Here is a 17118-nt window from a genome sequence, read left to right on the forward strand (position 1 = left end):
TTATTTGAGAAAAGTGTTGTTACCCTCCACATCTCTGAAGTGGGCGGTTTGATTCTCACAAGAGGTCAACGTAGACCACCAGCCTTTAGAAATGCAGAGCAGTAACTGCAGTGCAGTCAAGAGGCCCAAATGCCTCCATCTGCTGCCATGGACATGTCACACCAAGGTCTTTATAGATCATATTGGAAAGAGAAAGGTTTCAGCAAGCATGACTGAGTCCTGCTTGGAATTAAGTGTACAGACTAGGTCTATGCGCTATACAGTAGCATATGTAGGGAGACAAAAAAACCCTTCAAACAGCAAAGAAGTAGTACTCTGTACTGAAGCTCTTTTTTTTTTTTTTAAATGCATTTACTAGAGCAAAATTATCCTTTAGTACTTCAGTATTAAGTGTTACTAGCTATTCGAAGTTTGTTGCGATTTGTTAGCATAAGACAGTAGGGTGGAGTGGAAAACAAGCTCACAGTGTAAAAGCAGGAGAGGTCAGAGATAGGAGCAAGAAAAAAAGCCTCATTGCTACAAAGGGTGACAAGGAATATATTCCTGCTGAGAAAGACCATTGTACTCCTAGTGAGAGATTAAGACACAAGACATTGCAAAGTTACAAATTTATTTGTTTTGAAATAAATACAAATACTTCATTAAGAAACTTTTCTTGATAGACTTTACACAATAGCTTTATTCTTTCTTGAAATTGTCTGTTCTTCCCACAAGCTGTTACGGATATTCTACACAAGAGCTGAAGTTAGTCAATATAAAGTAACGTAGACGGTGTTCTTCTGAATAAGCAATCCCAAAGTATTAACATTTGCTATTTAACTGCTCAGCATTTGAGTTTTCGTGTTTACGTGAGGACTGCAATGCCACAAGCAGGCACTGGAGCGCGTGACAACCTGTCCCACTACATATGGAAGGACAAACTGAAGAACACCCAGCTGTGAAAATCAGACTGGCAGAAAGGTATCAAGCCACTAGCATCCAAAAAAAAAAAAAAAAAAGTAGCCCAGGAGAGCAGGAGGCCACATAAAGATGCAGAACCAGCAGCTCACTGCACTTATGCAGCCATTAAACACCTCGTTTGCTCAGTTACAGCGTTGCTGGCGCCACTGCTTTGTGGGATACACTGCTCAGCACCAGCCAGTTCTAATCAGAGTTTCCAATCTGGTAATTAGTGGCAGTTGAATGTACAGTACCTAATTACATGCCATCCTACAGTTATTCATCCCCTTGACAAAGAACAGCTGGATCTGGCTTGGCTTACTGAATTCTGAATTTATGATTACAATTGTGCTGGACACAAAAACTTGAGCTGCAAAGATAAGAGGCTGTCTGAAGTAGAAATCAAGCTGCTTCTCTTTTGCTGGCTTGTACAGCTACTCTACTTGTTAAAACTACGCCAACGTTTGCAGTGTTGTAAACCCTTTGGCCCAAGATCCCAAAGAGGAAATGCTACCTCACTTACAAAACTTAAATCTTGTCCTCATTTGTCTAAGCAGGTTTTTGGTTCTGGGTGGGGTGGGGGAAAGGAAGATTGGAACTAAATCTCCAAAAAGTGAAATAAAAAAGCATAAAGATTTAGTTCATCTCAAAGTCACATTAAAATTGTCTATTTTAGTATTATATTATTGTACATAGGAAAACAGGCTTGAATGCTAATGAATTAGAAGGCCTATAAATGCACGATACATTAACTTCTATCATTTGAAGTCAAGCTATATACAATGAATTCAACTCCAGCTTCAACATGAGGCCATAACACATTTTTGTCTCTCTTTTTTAAAAGCCATCTGTAATAGTGATTTTTCTCCCCCTCCAAAACTCATCTCAAATTGTGCCAGTTTACTTCAAGAGAATAAGAGATAAAGGGGCATGTAACGGTTTTGATTTTGAAGGAGGATATTAAGTGAGTCTGCTTCGACTCTGAAGTGTTTACAACCACATCAGCTTTTGGCAAGTATCCTTTAGAATTTGGCATCCACTGAAGGAGGGTACAATAGCAGCAACTGTCTGAGTTAGGAGAATAAAGATAGAGCAAATGAGATGCTTCTTTTCTTTGGTCCCTGTCAGACCCTGGTGAACAGAGTTCATCCTACGGAAAAAGCTCGAGACTAATACCAGTTATGCTTTGTGATACACAGGGGGCATCCATTCATATTTCCAAGTGCGACCAGTTTAAACCACCAACGCGCGTTTAACACGAGACTTCCATGGACTTGGGGCTTGATTGTTCGGCGTTGCTTGCGGAGTTTGGCGTCAGCTCGATGCGCGTGTCCGTGTGCGAGCGGTTCCTGGCACCATCACCAGTGTGGGACCGGCTTCTTGTGCCCTCGCCAGTGTGAGACCGGCTCCTCGTGCCTTCCCCGGTGTGAGACCGGCTCCTCGTGCCTTCCAAAGAGGTTACGCTGGAGCCAGACGCTGTACGGGACCGCATCAGCCTGGTCATGCTGGCAGAGGGGACTGAAAGAAGGGTCTTTTATTAATGCCTTGCTTCGCAAGCTCAAAAGGAAGCCCCACCATTGCTTCCAACCCTAACCACCCTTGGGGAAGCCTTTGGGGTAGAATATAGACTTTCCAGGCTAGCTTCACATGTAGAAGTACCACTGCTCCAGGCACAGACTCAAGGATGCAAATCACTTTGGCCAAACTGGTGGCCAGGGCTGAGGGATTTGAGACAGAGCTGCAGTATGTCACTGTGGCTGCAACAAGCCAGAAGATGACTGAACTGAAGAGACGTATTAGACTTCGCCTTACTTTCAGGGACTTAATCTTTGCTGGCAGTTGAGCAGTTGTCACAAGTACACACATGAAGTACAAACAGCTACATGTTAAAGACGTCTCTGAACAAATGAGGTCTGTTATGTGCAGCATATGAATCATCATCCATGATGCAATAAGGGGATACTATTACAAATATCCACTCTAAAAGTGTCGAGACAAATCAATGCACATATTTGTGGGCACAGGACAACATGCATGGTTTTCACCATGTATAAAAACCATGTAAGCTCCTGGCTTTTGTAGAGGCCAGTCTGGTTAGCAAGTACAAGTTTGGCACAGAAAGGGATTGTTATTTCTAGATCCAGCTTTAAAGTGGTCAATATTGTGTGAAATTAACTTCCACAGCCTACGGAGCAAAATAGAAGATGCCAAAAAGAGGACATATGGCAGTTGAGCAGTAATGCTATGCCACCATCCATGTAGCAGGCTCAGATCGGACTACATGCCTACAGACAGATATTCTGTGACTTTAACAGGTTTTGCCTGCTGCACTCTTTGAAATGAAGCTGTTTTGTTTAAGGACATCTTTATGTGTTCTCTGAAGCACAGGGGCATCCCCTTCCACGGTCATTAAAGAATTTACAGACTAGGATATAATATATGTATCAAAAAACATGAATTTAACTAAGCACCTTGGAATCACGAAAAATTACATAGATAGAAGGTAGAAGAGCTTCACCCTTACATTGGAGAATTATTTGGTGATATAAGACTATCTATAAAGCTCTCTAGTATTTAATAATACAATCTGGTCTGCAAATCCTTCCCCCACCCAAAGGCATGTGGGGAAAAGAGACGTGTCTGGGATCAGAACCACCTCTGGATGCTTAGATTCACAAAATAATGACAGCCATATGAAAAATTAAATAAAACTGATACTTACTGTATCCCATTCCCTGAACAAAATATTTGAAGGCTTCTGCAAGTTTTGCAGGCTGCAAAAGAAAAGGATTTTTTAATATATGCAGTGCTCACCAAGTTACCTTGCCATGTAATAGAGACCGTAGATGCTCTACACCACCTTAATTAGTCTCTGGCTTCTACTGAATTTATCTAAAAATCTCTTCTATACACAAGAAAATTCCACTAAATCAGACTCTTTCCCTCCCTAATCTGCTCCCCACCTCACTATTTTAATCAAACACACACATGCTTTGGAGACTGAGGTTAGCTGGAGAAGCGACTGAAAGTGGTCTAAGCCTGGCCCAAGCTTTGCTAATGTGGTTACTGAGGCAGAAGAGCCAAAGTAAAGCAACTGGCCTCACAAAATATACAAGGCAGTTTGTACAGGATCTGTAATTCTGCAATTCCTAATCAGCATAGAACAAATTCAGCTATTCCGAGCTAAGAGTTACGTCTATAGGGCAAAAAAGCTACACAGTAATATGCAAACGCAATTACATGACTGACATTCTTGAAATAAGTCACTATTTTTCCACTGCTATTGTCACAGCAGCCAAATAAGCCTCAACCTCTATTACTGAGCTTGCAAACAGTGCTTATATTTTGGTATAATTTTATGTGAATCATTGCAAGGAATTGAATCTCTAAAGCAGAGGCACAATGCACATTCTTGTGGGATTTTTAGAAAAGCCTCCCTCACCCCACCCCATAAGAGCACAAACTGCTAGCACAGGCACTTCTCAGTTGCAGGAATTTACAAATTCAGGTTTTTCCTTAAGTTCTAGAATCCCCTCTATATTGCTTAGAAGTCAGTTTATAAAATACTACATAAAATTAATTTACATGTCAGATGTTTCAGTGAAGAAACACTAGAGCACAGGTAAACTTCTAACTTCCCTAGACTGTCTTTGCTAGCAGCCTTGGAATTTATGCTTAAACATATTTCAGAAACTCCAGTTCATTCTCAGTCGAGCCAGGTCAGCACATGCAAGAACACAGCGTAGTTATTTCCTGCCTCCCACTTTCCTGATCTATCCTAAAAATAGCCCAAATAACAATGTTTTTTAAATGCTAGTGCACAAACCTTAATCCATGTTAGCTTAATAGATAAGCATAAAATAATACCTGCACATTCGCACCTCAGACCTTTACTTTGTTAATGCTTAATTAGTGGAAATTATATCCCTTTCTAATCTAAATTTTGTGCTTCATTGGGCTTTAAAGAAAAAGAGCTCAGATGACCAGCTGACATCATTATTCATGAAATCATAACTATCCTTTTGGCTGACTTTTGGGAACAGTAAGTACCCTCCTGGAAAACACCCGTTTGCTGCAGGCCGACATGCTGCAGAACAGGATTAGGAGGATTTCCGTCGGCAGAATCATACCTGGGAAACTTGAGGGAGCCCACCACAGTCGGCCATCTGAAATGGGAATAAGAACAGCAGGTTAGTGCAATGCCAGAGGAACTCATTTAAGCTCAGGATATATTAAAATGACCTTTCTAGAAATATGGCACAATAACCTTTCCTTTAGTAGTCTGAATAACTACTTGCTTTGGTGCTCTCTTCTACATATATGTTTAAGATCTATAAAAGCTCTGACGACACCCCAGAAATCCCAGAAGTGTCTTGACCCTGAGGCAAAGCCATCAGCCAGAGCTACAGATAAGTCTTTTTGCTAGGAAGTGATTACCAGTTTCTTAGAAACCAGGCTATTAGTCCTGGCTACAGGTTCGATTCTGAATTACAATAATGTGTCAAGGTATTGAACAGACTGGCAAACTGGGGAGCGAACAAACACCTAAACATTGGAGGTGAGGGAAAAAAGATTTGCTGAGATTGTGGATGGCAAGCAACAGCTGGAGTTGCCAAGGGAAGCAGGGAAAGCCAAATTAGAAAAGCCAGCTTGAGTGCATACAATATTTTTGGAGCACTTCATTTTTCCTGCCACTCCACCCCTCAAAGTCAACCCAACAAAAACAGTACTGTTCCAAGGGACACCACAAGCTGAAAACAGTTGACTTGTGAATTACAGGAAACCCCAAATCCTATCTAGGATTAGTTAGCAGCAAAACAGGCCTGTAGCAGGGTTTGGCATCAGCCACATCCTCAGACTGAGCAAAGGCTGGCCACCGAAAGAGCATTTGAGAGAGAGAGTGTCAGATTTTTTTCATGGGGCGAGTCTGCCATTTCTGTGTTGTAGGTAACTCCTCAGTGTTAGGAACATAAAATCATTCAAGAAAAACCTACTGCTTATTAACACATATCAGTTCAATAAACGAATTCTATAGAGATATACGCTAGACATTCCCAGCAGAAGCATGAACAAACTAGTTTCACCATTTGTGTGCTATTACCCTTGTTACATCTCACTTCATCAGTAATGAGCTGAAGATTGGACCCACACTCTGAATACCAAGTGTCAGCCAAAGCATTTGCAGGGTGCCTTGCTGTTTGGAAGCCCATTTTATCAGCTTTATAGGAAATATTTAAGTAATCCTGGACTGTACTCATGTCAGAGACAGAATGACAAAACCACGGTTGGTATATAACTGTCTATTCATCTTACCCTCTTGTTGAGAGAAAGGCAGGCATGGAAACAGAATGAATTGGTTTGCATTTCCAGTCTGCTGAAAGCTTTTTCAAACCTTTCCAAATACCTCAAGATAAACTTTGCCAGCTCTAGTCAAATTTGTTATGGGTATGTGAAATACCGAGCATTTAATGTCTCACTTCTAGTCTTTTAAAATGGAGGAGCTGGAAAATTCCCTGTTAACCATGTCAAGAAGCCCCCAGATCAGTTCATCCCACTGAAATACTCTTACCCTAAAGGAACTGCCCTTCCAAATCACAGTAATTCAGACTAAGCCCACACACCTCCCTTAATAAGTGACTTCTGACTTTTCACCGGGTTACCAGTACTATGTGACACCGGTCTGCTTCTGCTCTTTTAGTTACTCTGACCAATTTAAAATGAGGGGAACATTTCATTGTAAAGAGATAAAAAAAATAAAAAAACCCACAGCTTTTGTTATTACCTTCAGAAGTGTAGTCTTTGTTGGGTCCAGCTTTGAGTTACATTCAACCTGTATTGAAGAACAGCAGCATAAGGCATCATATAGAAGATCATATTTATGAGCTACTGTATTAAAATGGATGAAATATCTTTTCTGGCTTAGTATTAACTAAACTGTGTACCTTAGGCTTCTCAGTAAAGACTCTTTATACATATATGCAGCTGTAAACCCAAGTTCAGATTTCTGACCATATTCTTTTCCATGGGCAAACCTGCTGTCTGGGAATTAAATTTTTTTTGTGTGTTTCTGGACTCTACTGGCAACGAGTGTTGTTTATCTCATGATCTGGGGTCATCTGGTAGAGTACCAAGTGGTTAGCAGCCATATGGCCAATGCCCAAGAGACTGGCCATGCCTATTAAGGCACAATATCTGAAGTCATCCTGTCATCTGAGGCTAGTTATAATGGCCAGAAAGAAGCTCTTTGCTTCCACAGTGACCCAGGGCAGAACTCCAGCACCACAGAACAAGTTAAAATGTCAGCAACAGATTCCTCTCTAAAGGGAAATATTTGTGGTTCACTGGAACTGCTGTGGCAATTGTTCCCATCACAGTAGCTATTAAATAATGGGGCGCAGACGGAGGGTACAAACAGCTAAGAATAACAGCAGCTCTCCCGTGGTCCGAGAGAGGAGAGCCATCTGGGCTGGATCAGTAGCCAGCGAACTCGCTGCGTGGGGTGCAAGATCTGCCGGGCTCACGCAGCCTCTTGGTTTGCATGCCGGTTGAACGCAACCGCGGAGAGCACGCTGCTATGGATTTCTCAGTGTACGCACCACAGCATCCACGGCGGGGGAGCTGTCACCAACCACCAGGAGCACAGGGCATCTGCAAGGAAGCAAGGGTACGACAGTTAAGACTGTGAAAAAAGACCAGTTTTGTATTCCAGACACCTTAGACACACTGTATTAGCCACGGATCTACTGACACACTCCTATACTGTGCGTGAGAACCTATTCTTTTCCTGACCTCTTAGCAATCAGCCCTTTCTCGTGCCTGCATGCCTTGTTTCATAAGAAAATGAATGTGGGTATCAGCATCAAAATCTCCCCCCACCGCCTCTAACTTTTAGACTTGCCAGACAATTGGAATCAGTTTGGCAGAAGAGCAGAGTCTCAAGATCTCCTGTGCATAAACATAGGCAGCGGAACGGAGAAGGACTTGAAAACTGGTTTGTTGTGCAAGTTGCATCATAAATGAAGACTTATTAGACACCAGAAAAACTGATAGATAACCATTCCCATACCTGCTTCATCCGCATGAAGCTTGGGGGATTTTCTATAGTATATATTGGGAATTTTTGGTTACATTTTCTTGGTCATGACGATATGGCTTATAGGCATTCAAGGCTATAATTTTCATTAACTAGGACAGATTTCCAGGTTAGGCCAAGTATATGTACTTTTTAAGCAGTTTAAATTCTCTAAGACCAAGTTTATAAACACAGTGACAGGCACTACTTAGCTTCATATTCCAGCTAATATGACACTAAAGTTTGCAGAGGGAAAGTCTTCCTAATGGAGTCTCTGACTTGTAGGAACCTTTTTATCTCCTAGACTAAGTTGCAAGAGCTTTTGCTAACACACAAACATAGCAATTCAGGTACAGGTCTAGACTGTGTGCCCAATGCATCCACAGATTGTGCCTGTTAGCTCATATCACATACAGGTGAACTGGCAGGAAACACAGTACTTACTGCAGGGTGACAACATTTATTCCGGGAACAGGCCGCTCAATCTCTAGATCTCGACGACTAAAAAAGAAGAGAGAGGAAAAGTTTTTGATGCACTGAAATTTTACAGATACTTCCATATTCATCCATTTTAGAGAAAGCAAACATTCACATGTTAATTTAATCTGATACACGTAGCCTCCACAGCTGGTGGAGAATCAATTTTTAGACTGAAACTAATATCAATGTCTTAGTTCAGCCCAAGTCTACCCCTTCCCCCACACTGCACAAGGACCTGCTCCCATAAGCAAACCACCTGAGATCCCTAAGTTCCTGTCAGGCCAAACTTTATGCTGGGGGAAAACAAACTCCATCACACAAGCAATACTGGATCAAAGATCTGGACAGCATCTTCAAACAGTTTTCAGTTAAGAATCAGGTAAATGTATTTACCTGTTGTAAGAGTTGACAAAGAGATGAAGGTTGGTTGGATTCATATCATTAATAATATGTTGACGGTAAGTATGGATCAGGTCATGGTTGCTCTGAATCTCTTCCTACAGTGGAGACAGAATCATTCAGAATAGGGGCTATTTTCTGCAAGGATCTGAAGACACAGCACAGCAGTTGTCTATCAGACTCATATCTATGCAACAGGAGTGCATCTTTAGGGAAGGGACAACTTGCCGCACTCAGTGGCATCACCCAGAATTAACATTTGCCCCCAACTTCCATACTGTGTTTTTCGGTTCATGGATTCAGTATGTTGTAACATCAAGATCTTACAATTGCAAAACATGCAGTTGCAGTGCAGATGTTTACATCCAAACAAGTGAGGTTTTAGACGCAGGAAAAAATTTGGAGTGAGAACTTCAATACATGTTTTCAGGATGAAGCAGATGTTTAAAGCTTATGAACATATGTGGAACTCAGTTTCACAATAGTAAATAACTAAGCTTCAAGGACTTAAATCACTGAAATTTTCAAGCAGCTTGGTGCTACAGCCTTTATAGATTAGTTCCTTGTTCTGTTGGAGTGGAGTTTTCCACTGCATTTGCTAACAGTTTCAAGCAAAGCAATGTAGCCTTAGAAAACAGTAGAGCACTTCCTATTAAAGTAGGCTTACACTAAAAACCATCATTTATACTAGTAACCAGTTTTTCCAGAGTTACAAGTATATTATGGTATAAAAATTGGTGGGCGTATTCTGCCTAGAAGCTGAGGACATACCATGTCTACTGATGCCTGTGTATCAGCTGTCTAAACAGGTAGTTATCCCTACTAGGGTTGTCATGACAGAAGCGCACAAAAGTCTTCGGGACACACCAGTTCTGAAGTGCTGGGAACACTAATACTAATCCAATCCCAAAGTCTAACTTTGGATTTTGTTGTTAAAGTCAAGCTTTCTCCCCTCCTCCCAGCTCCAGGAGGTAAATATAGATGACTGAATACACAAGAGGAACATTTTGAACTTGCTTACCTTTCCAAAAAGATGTGAAATGACCATGTCTGGTAAAGCATTTGTCCAACCTGAAATCTGAACAGAGAGATTAATAAAGTATTTGATATGAAAGCAGTCCTTGAGCAACTGAAGACTTTTACTACCTATAATTAAACCAAAGGATGTTTCACCACAGTCCTTATATGTGCAATATAGTGGACTGATATTTTCCTCCCCAATCCAGCTATAACATTAGGCATTGATTATGTCTGAGTTGTTCTCATAGGATGTATCTACTACTGCAGCTACGTAGGGAACACATTACTAATGGTATAGGTATAAATGGAATTTCTCCCTGCAAGAACACTAAGCAACCCAGCCAGATGCATGTAATTTAACCTAAAATGCCCAAACTCCTCCCTAACAACCCACACTGACAATACTTTGGAAGCAGTACCTAAGGGACATGGAGCTCATGTCCCAAAACACGTTCTTGCTTTGTAAGGACAGAAGGATACAAGGCACCAGTCGCACACCTAAGGTCGGCAATGCCTAGCAGAGATGGAAGGCAGAGGCAGGAACATGGAAGAACTTAAAGTGAGATGTTGGGTGAGACAACCAAAATGGATCTACTCATACATCTCATGGTAGAAGAGCTACTAAACATACTTCTGGATCAATTACAATTACCAACATAAACTGGTATGCAAGATTAAAGAGTAACAGGCTTGAAACAATTCTCCATCCCTGCTCTGGAAAGTGTCTCCTAGTATTATGCGGTTTTCATAATAAATATCTCTCTAGACATTTTTAGTGGGTTTCCTCTATGTGTGGTTAAAAAATGGCAAACTAATTTTTGGTATTTGGGTTGTTTATAACAACTGCCATTCACCTGGACATGAGCCTGAATGTTACAAATTATCTTCTATCAGCTTACTCTGACAGATCTAACCTATTAAAACATTTAAGTGACAGGTAATGTAACACTTATTTACACACAGGTTCCAAGGACCTTTTTGAAAGCAGTTTTCACCACCTGTTTTATCACCTTGTAGTCTTACAACTGCAAATGGATACAGTTAGCAGGGGCTTTTTTATACATGAGATTTCACTTAAAAGTCTAGACAGTCTGTTCATAGTTACTGTAGCCAATGCCCTTTGAGTCTTTTCAGCATCTAAGACTCAGCTGGATCATTAAAACCCCGAGTATTTTGTTTTGAACATTTTTCAGTGCTCTACTTCACATTTTGGACCATGCAGATAAACAAAGCCACAGAAAAGAACTGAATACTGAATGTTACACTAAGCTTGAAGTTTACTTGAAAGAAAGTTATTTCCAAATCTATATTGCATTCTGGCGTAAACAAGGTTTCCGCCCAAAGTTATCAACTCTTACAAACTGTAGCCATACCCAGTAGTCTCATCATACTGCGGGTATCCATTTCCTAGAAGTACTTATTTTTATGCTTAGCCCTACAGGAGGCAGGTTTGTAAACAGAAGGATAAACTCAAAAGGAATTAGCAGTATTTTCCGCCTGCAGCCATTCCGTAATACACAAGCTTGCCCAGCTTCTCACGCTTAACAGGCTCATGGTATGATTAATTTTTCTAACTTAAAAGTGTTTACCTTGGTTGCTGCCCAGTCCATCCAGCCTTCAGCACAAGGATTTACATTAATGAGAACTAGTCCTTCCACCATATCCGAGTGGTTTAACTGGAGGAGGAAGGAAAAAAAAAGTTAAGATTCATCACGTCCTCTGCAAGCTGCCAGTCAGCATAAAATTTAAATTAGCAAATCATCTCCTAGGAGGAGAGGTGGCAGGCCTAGTTCTATCTTGCACAAAACAAGCATATGTATGGAAAAAATTTTTTCTTCATTAAAGCAATTCAACCGAGCAGCTGGAGAACATTAAGATTTAACTTCTTCCCCACCCTCAGTTTAAATAGAGAACTCCCATTAAAAAAACCTTCTGCAAATGAACTGGGTAGAGCCCAGGCCTTAAAATGGAAAGTCTAGGTCTTCTGGATGAGCTGTCCCGCAGTTCATGGTATTTCACTCAAAATCCAAACTGCACGGCAGAGCAGGAATTGCCTGCGCAAGCTACAGGGGCTGCAACGCGTCTGGTAAATGAAGTCTGTAAGAAAGCTCAAGGACACTTACAGCAAATCTAGTTAAGACATAGGCACCGGCTCCCGTTCCCATTCCAATGATGCTCCTCAGCCTACACGGAAATGTAAGGGAAGAGAGAAATCAGTAAGAGCACTGAAAAGAAGTAAATCTCCTGCCATAGCAGCCTTCTGCTTTCAAGTCAATTTTTTAGCAGGCCACTTCACCGACTCGGTGGCTTCATGGGACACTGGTCCTCATGCATTGCCACGCAGCAGCAATTTTAGCTTGTCTTTCAGTAAATATACTGAGCAGCTCTAATTGGAAGGAAAAGGCTGCTGTGTGCCAGGAAAATGTGTAAGAGACTTGTGAAATCTCTACTGTAAATACAAAGCCTCCTGTCCCCAGCCTGCCCCTACCCTCCATGGTGCAGCTACCACACTGTGTGACCGATACCTTTCTATCGGGGAGACCTGGCATGGAAACCTCTCACCCCATCCAGCCACCACACTGATTAAGTTTCAGCTTCATAACTGAACAGGGCAGAGACAAACCAAATATTTGCATTAACTGAGACTGGTTTTAAAGCATCAGCTTCAAGGCCTTAGAAAATAAATGGAAGACTGGACAAAACCGCTTAGAAAAAAACAGGTTATACAGCACTTTCAGGAAAATACCTGAAGATAGATTTCATTCTCATTAGCTGTATTAAATCTGGGTTTTGTAAGTCTCCTCCAGTTAAACTGATGCTCAATGTACTGACATTACATTCGCATTTTATTCCAAGCAAGAAAAGAATTGGTAATATTGTGACTTGCATTAAGCCTGTCTAGGCTGCCTTGCCTTGAATTCCGGGTTCTCTGCTTAATCTGAATACTCCTTGGCATCTGCAGGCAGCAATGCCTCTCGGGAGCACTTATTCTGGGGGAGACAGGCACCTTTCTCACCTATAGCTCCTGCTCAAGCTAAGCTTTGAAGTTGGGCACACCTAAACCTGCAGCAAACCTGCCACCTTTGACACCAGGGCAAACTGCGATCTGGCATCTGTTGTTGGGTTCCTTTGCTTCAGGAGGCAGGACTGATCTCTGAGGACACTCAAGCCTCAGAAACAAAATACTAAATGAGGATGGGACTACTTTTCTCTGCTGACGCACAGGAAAACACAGGCTGCTAAAGTAGGAAGTACATATTGCTGGTGCCCTGCCCCTGTCAGGGCTATGCACAGCAAATGCTGGAGGAAGCCCCTAAATTAGGCACATGGGATTTCTTCCTAAGTTGCTTCCTGTTTAAAAATAAACAGGCATCTCAAAAAGCCAAAAAAATCAAGCCTGTTGGAAACATAGGCAAAAGCAATCCAACCACAATGGAGAAGCTAGAAAAACAACAGTAACTAATTCTATCAAACAAAATGCCAGATAGCCAGACCAAAGCTGCAGGAGCAGTGCACATGAGTACCTGCTCTGCCCTGATCTTTTCTGGTGTGTCACATTGCAGTTTTAAAACTGCATCAAGACAAGAAAATAAGGAAAATAAGAATTCTGCACTCACCCAAACTGTTTCAGGATTCCTGGAAGCATTTCAGCCAGCTGATCCATGGAGGGATATACGTACCTACAACAAATACATATTTGTGGAGTTTACTATACTGCGTTCAGTAGACTGGTACATTTAGGGACACAGTGGTCACCCTAGATTTAGTACTAAATGTGCTTATTACCAGATCAGTAACAGTATGAACTGAATTCAAATGAGGAACAAGTATCAATGAATAATTTAGCAGAAATATGACTGTATTCAATATGGTACTTTATGTGCATTACAGGATGGCAGATGTCTGTTCCAGCTGAGAGCAAAACAGACCATAATGAACCTCTTCTGAGAAAAGTTAACCCTTCATAACTTATGAACAAGTTTCAACTTCAGAGGCGAGTTCCCAGTCCCATGCACCACATTTGTACTTCTGGTCCACCATAGAAAAAAGTTTAATCGTGTTGCAGAATGACAGACTTCAAAGATCTTTGGTAAATAATTTGCATGTTTTCAGGGACAGACAAGGTCCTATAGCTATAAAATGAGGATAACTTTCCATTAGTATTGATGGAGAAAAAGTCATAGGGAGGGCTATGAAGCTGTTAAATTCCACAAAAACAGCCATAAATCAATACTTCTGCTCTTCTGCACAGCAGAAACAAAATCGAGGGGAGGAAATTTTGAACAAAATCCTGATGGAGCAGCATGAGGAAAAAAGGAAATCACCCTGAAGTAGCTGGAGAACATCTGTTTAGGACGTATCCAAATCTCTTTCACATCAGGACTTGGATAAAAGCAGTCTTTTTTCCCTACACCTACTTAAGCACCCTAGTCACTAGCCTTACGCTTTCATCATGGGCAAGTATTTTTACAACATTCCAGTCTTCAGCAAAAACTGGAAGTTCAGACAAGACACCATCTCTGAGAAGCTTTAGGGTTAATTCTTTACAGGGAACCAATCCAAAACAGTGGCTAAACAAGAGTGTGTCAAGAAATGACATCAACTTCACAAGCATCTTTAGTTTTCACTCTTCTTTTGCCGGATTGGTTTCCTACCATCTCTGACAATCCTCAAACAGAAAAACAGGTATAGCCGACGAAGAAGGAGACCAAAAGCAGATTCTACCTAAAGATTCTCTGTACACTTTCCAAGAAACAGTGCTAAATTATTTTAAGCTGTTTTCTTAGGGTTTGCTGTTGGTAAACCAGACTGTCATGACGAAAGCACAGGTAGCAGTGAGAACTGTGCCAGCCACACTAACACAGAAGCCAGCTGGTCTCTCAGCTGGGCGCTCAGAGATAGCCCAACTCCTAGTGGCATCATCATGGCATCATGAAGTGGTGGACCTCACTAGCATAGGCCATAATAGTTGCCCTATGCCTTTGGCAACATAGAAGTGCTAATCCCCATATCCTGAACAGGCGTTAAGACATTTAAAAGCTCGTAATTCAAATGAATACAAAGGGGAGTGACTGAAATAGCTTTGCCTGCCCTGCTGGTAGAAAACTGGGCCACTCTTGTTAACACGAGCTGAGAACCTGGCCCATGGTGACCTCCACAGCATCAGACCAGCTTAAAAATTAAGAAGGGAAATAGACTGGCTCATGCAATAGCAGTACATATAAGCTCCTTAATACCTAGTTCTTACAGAACAACTGTTCCTTCCCTTGGCTCGTTGGCTACTCCCTTCCTCAGGGGAGGGGAGCCTATCCAAGGGTCATCTTATGGCAAACCTGTCTCATTTGACTAAAGGGGGAAGCATTTTGGCCAGGGCCATGGTTATGGCACAGAAAATTTTGAAAATGTAGCATCATACATTATACACTCAGGAGCATGCATCTATTTATGATATATGGAGGAATATCACTTTGTTACGATTAGGCAACTTGGACTTCCTGTATAGCTTATCAGTTTTATTCCTCAACATCTTCCATGCTGCCATTTCACAAAAATCACTGACTTCCAGAAGACACTATATAGTGGCTAATGCCTAGCTTGCTTGTTGTGTCAATTTAATTCTGTATTTGCTCTCAGAAATAAGTCATTAAAACAAGGTGACCTTATTTAAATTGGCACCTGTCAAGAAATTGCTTTTCAAGCAGTCTAGCTAGAGATTAAACTTGAAATTATAGCCCCAAAGTCTACTGTGAACTGCCAAAACACAACAGGGCTCCAGTAACTTAGAAATGCAGAGTCGCAGGATTTAAGTTCAGAAGCCAACTTGTGTTTTCTTGAAAGCGCTTTCTAATTAAACTGCAGATCAAGACTCTTCTTCCAACCACAGAAACAGGATAGCTGTGAAAGCAGAGCCTGTTTCCCTGACAACTCACCCAGCTGGGAAGGATGCTGCTCCATCCTGCTGACCAGGCGCATCCACGTGGCAAACTGCAAAGTGCTGGGTGATCTCCTGCATATCCTCAAAGTTGAAGAGAGGATTGAAGCAAGTTTTATCTTGAAAAGGAAAAGAAAGAAAGAAAAAAAGGAACAATTAATCTCTTTCCTCATGGCCAGCTAACCTTTACTCATCAATTGTTCTGGCACTTCCCAAAAGTATTTGCACGGTACACCAAAGTCCCAAGGAATTCCCTGTTCAAAGTTCAAACAGCAATAAAGCCCAGTCAGGAGTATTCACCCCAGGTTTTGGCTTAGGTAAATTCTTCTGTTGACTCATCTAGTCATTTTTCTTTGGATTATGTCAAAACACATGGAGAAGAAAGCATTCAGCTCCAAGATGGAGATTTGTCCTTTTGCCCAAATATTAAAAGATAAATATTACATTAGCAGCTGCTGCAGGCAACTCAAGACAAAAATATCCAATTGATATTTAAGGCTTTAGGCCCAAAACTTTGAGAGGATTTGATTTCTGATGTTTAGGGAATACTAATGTGGGGAGAGGGTTAGCATATTTTCCTCATGTGGAAAACATGAATTCTGTAGCACTTTGAGAAGCCTAGAAAACTGTTCAATATTCAGTATGTGTTTCTGAATTGCCTCATGCTACACAATCTACAAGAAAAAAAATCATTAGGGAATAAAACATTTTTAGCTAAAATCCAACACTAGGGGAACATGCAAGTTAGAGATGAAGCTTCTTCCCATTTTAAAGAGAAAGAACTTTTATTCACCATACAGATAGGCTTTGTATTTCTAAAAAGAAAAGTCTTAATCAAAGGTTAGATCTAGATTAAGCCCTGCCCTAATCCACTGAAAATCCAAAATAAACTAAAGCAGTTCCACTAAAAATAGGCAAGAAAACAGATTCTGTCTTATAAATAATATTTGTTTTCCTCCAATAACCAGACTTCAGAGACCTGCAGGTGTTTTTAGACATAAGTATTAATAGCTGATTAAGGAACAGTAAATTGTGTGAAGCAAACAGTACTGGTGAAAAGAACAAACTGGAGCAGATCTGGATATTAGGTCATTACTTTCTTGGATAACACAAATAAGAAACACTTATCAACATTTTTCTTAATAGTACTGAGGACACAACGCCAATGTTCCTTTAGTCATTCTGATCTGCATGAGACGGACATCTAATACATGCGAACCCCTGGCAGCACAAGATCAGTTATCGGAGAAGATCTACAAGCCAAGCACCAACAGCA

The 17118-nt window shown here is 41.1% G+C and overlaps 1 protein-coding gene across 1 annotated transcript in view; it reads right to left on the bottom strand.

The window, feature by feature from the left end:
- Positions 1-593: 593 nt before the first annotated feature.
- NDRG1 (N-myc downstream regulated 1) overlaps positions 594-17118 on the bottom strand; it is a 38819-nt gene continuing 22294 nt past the window's right edge. Inside the window, exons 5-16 of the mRNA XM_026113649.2 lie at positions 15841-15961; positions 13528-13590; positions 12034-12094; positions 11500-11586; positions 9912-9968; positions 8885-8988; positions 8456-8512; positions 7536-7587; positions 6722-6769; positions 5070-5105; positions 3662-3713; positions 594-2457 (exon numbers count right to left, since the gene is read on the bottom strand). Coding sequence (XP_025969434.1) covers positions 2192-2457; positions 3662-3713; positions 5070-5105; positions 6722-6769; positions 7536-7587; positions 8456-8512; positions 8885-8988; positions 9912-9968; positions 11500-11586; positions 12034-12094; positions 13528-13590; positions 15841-15961 — 1004 coding nt within the window. The 3' untranslated portion in view covers positions 594-2191. The remainder of the gene's footprint in view (positions 2458-3661; positions 3714-5069; positions 5106-6721; positions 6770-7535; positions 7588-8455; positions 8513-8884; positions 8989-9911; positions 9969-11499; positions 11587-12033; positions 12095-13527; positions 13591-15840; positions 15962-17118) is intronic.

Source organism: Dromaius novaehollandiae, chromosome 2 (genome assembly GCF_036370855.1).
Source record: "Dromaius novaehollandiae isolate bDroNov1 chromosome 2, bDroNov1.hap1, whole genome shotgun sequence".
Taxonomy (NCBI): Eukaryota; Metazoa; Chordata; class Aves; order Casuariiformes; family Dromaiidae; genus Dromaius; species Dromaius novaehollandiae.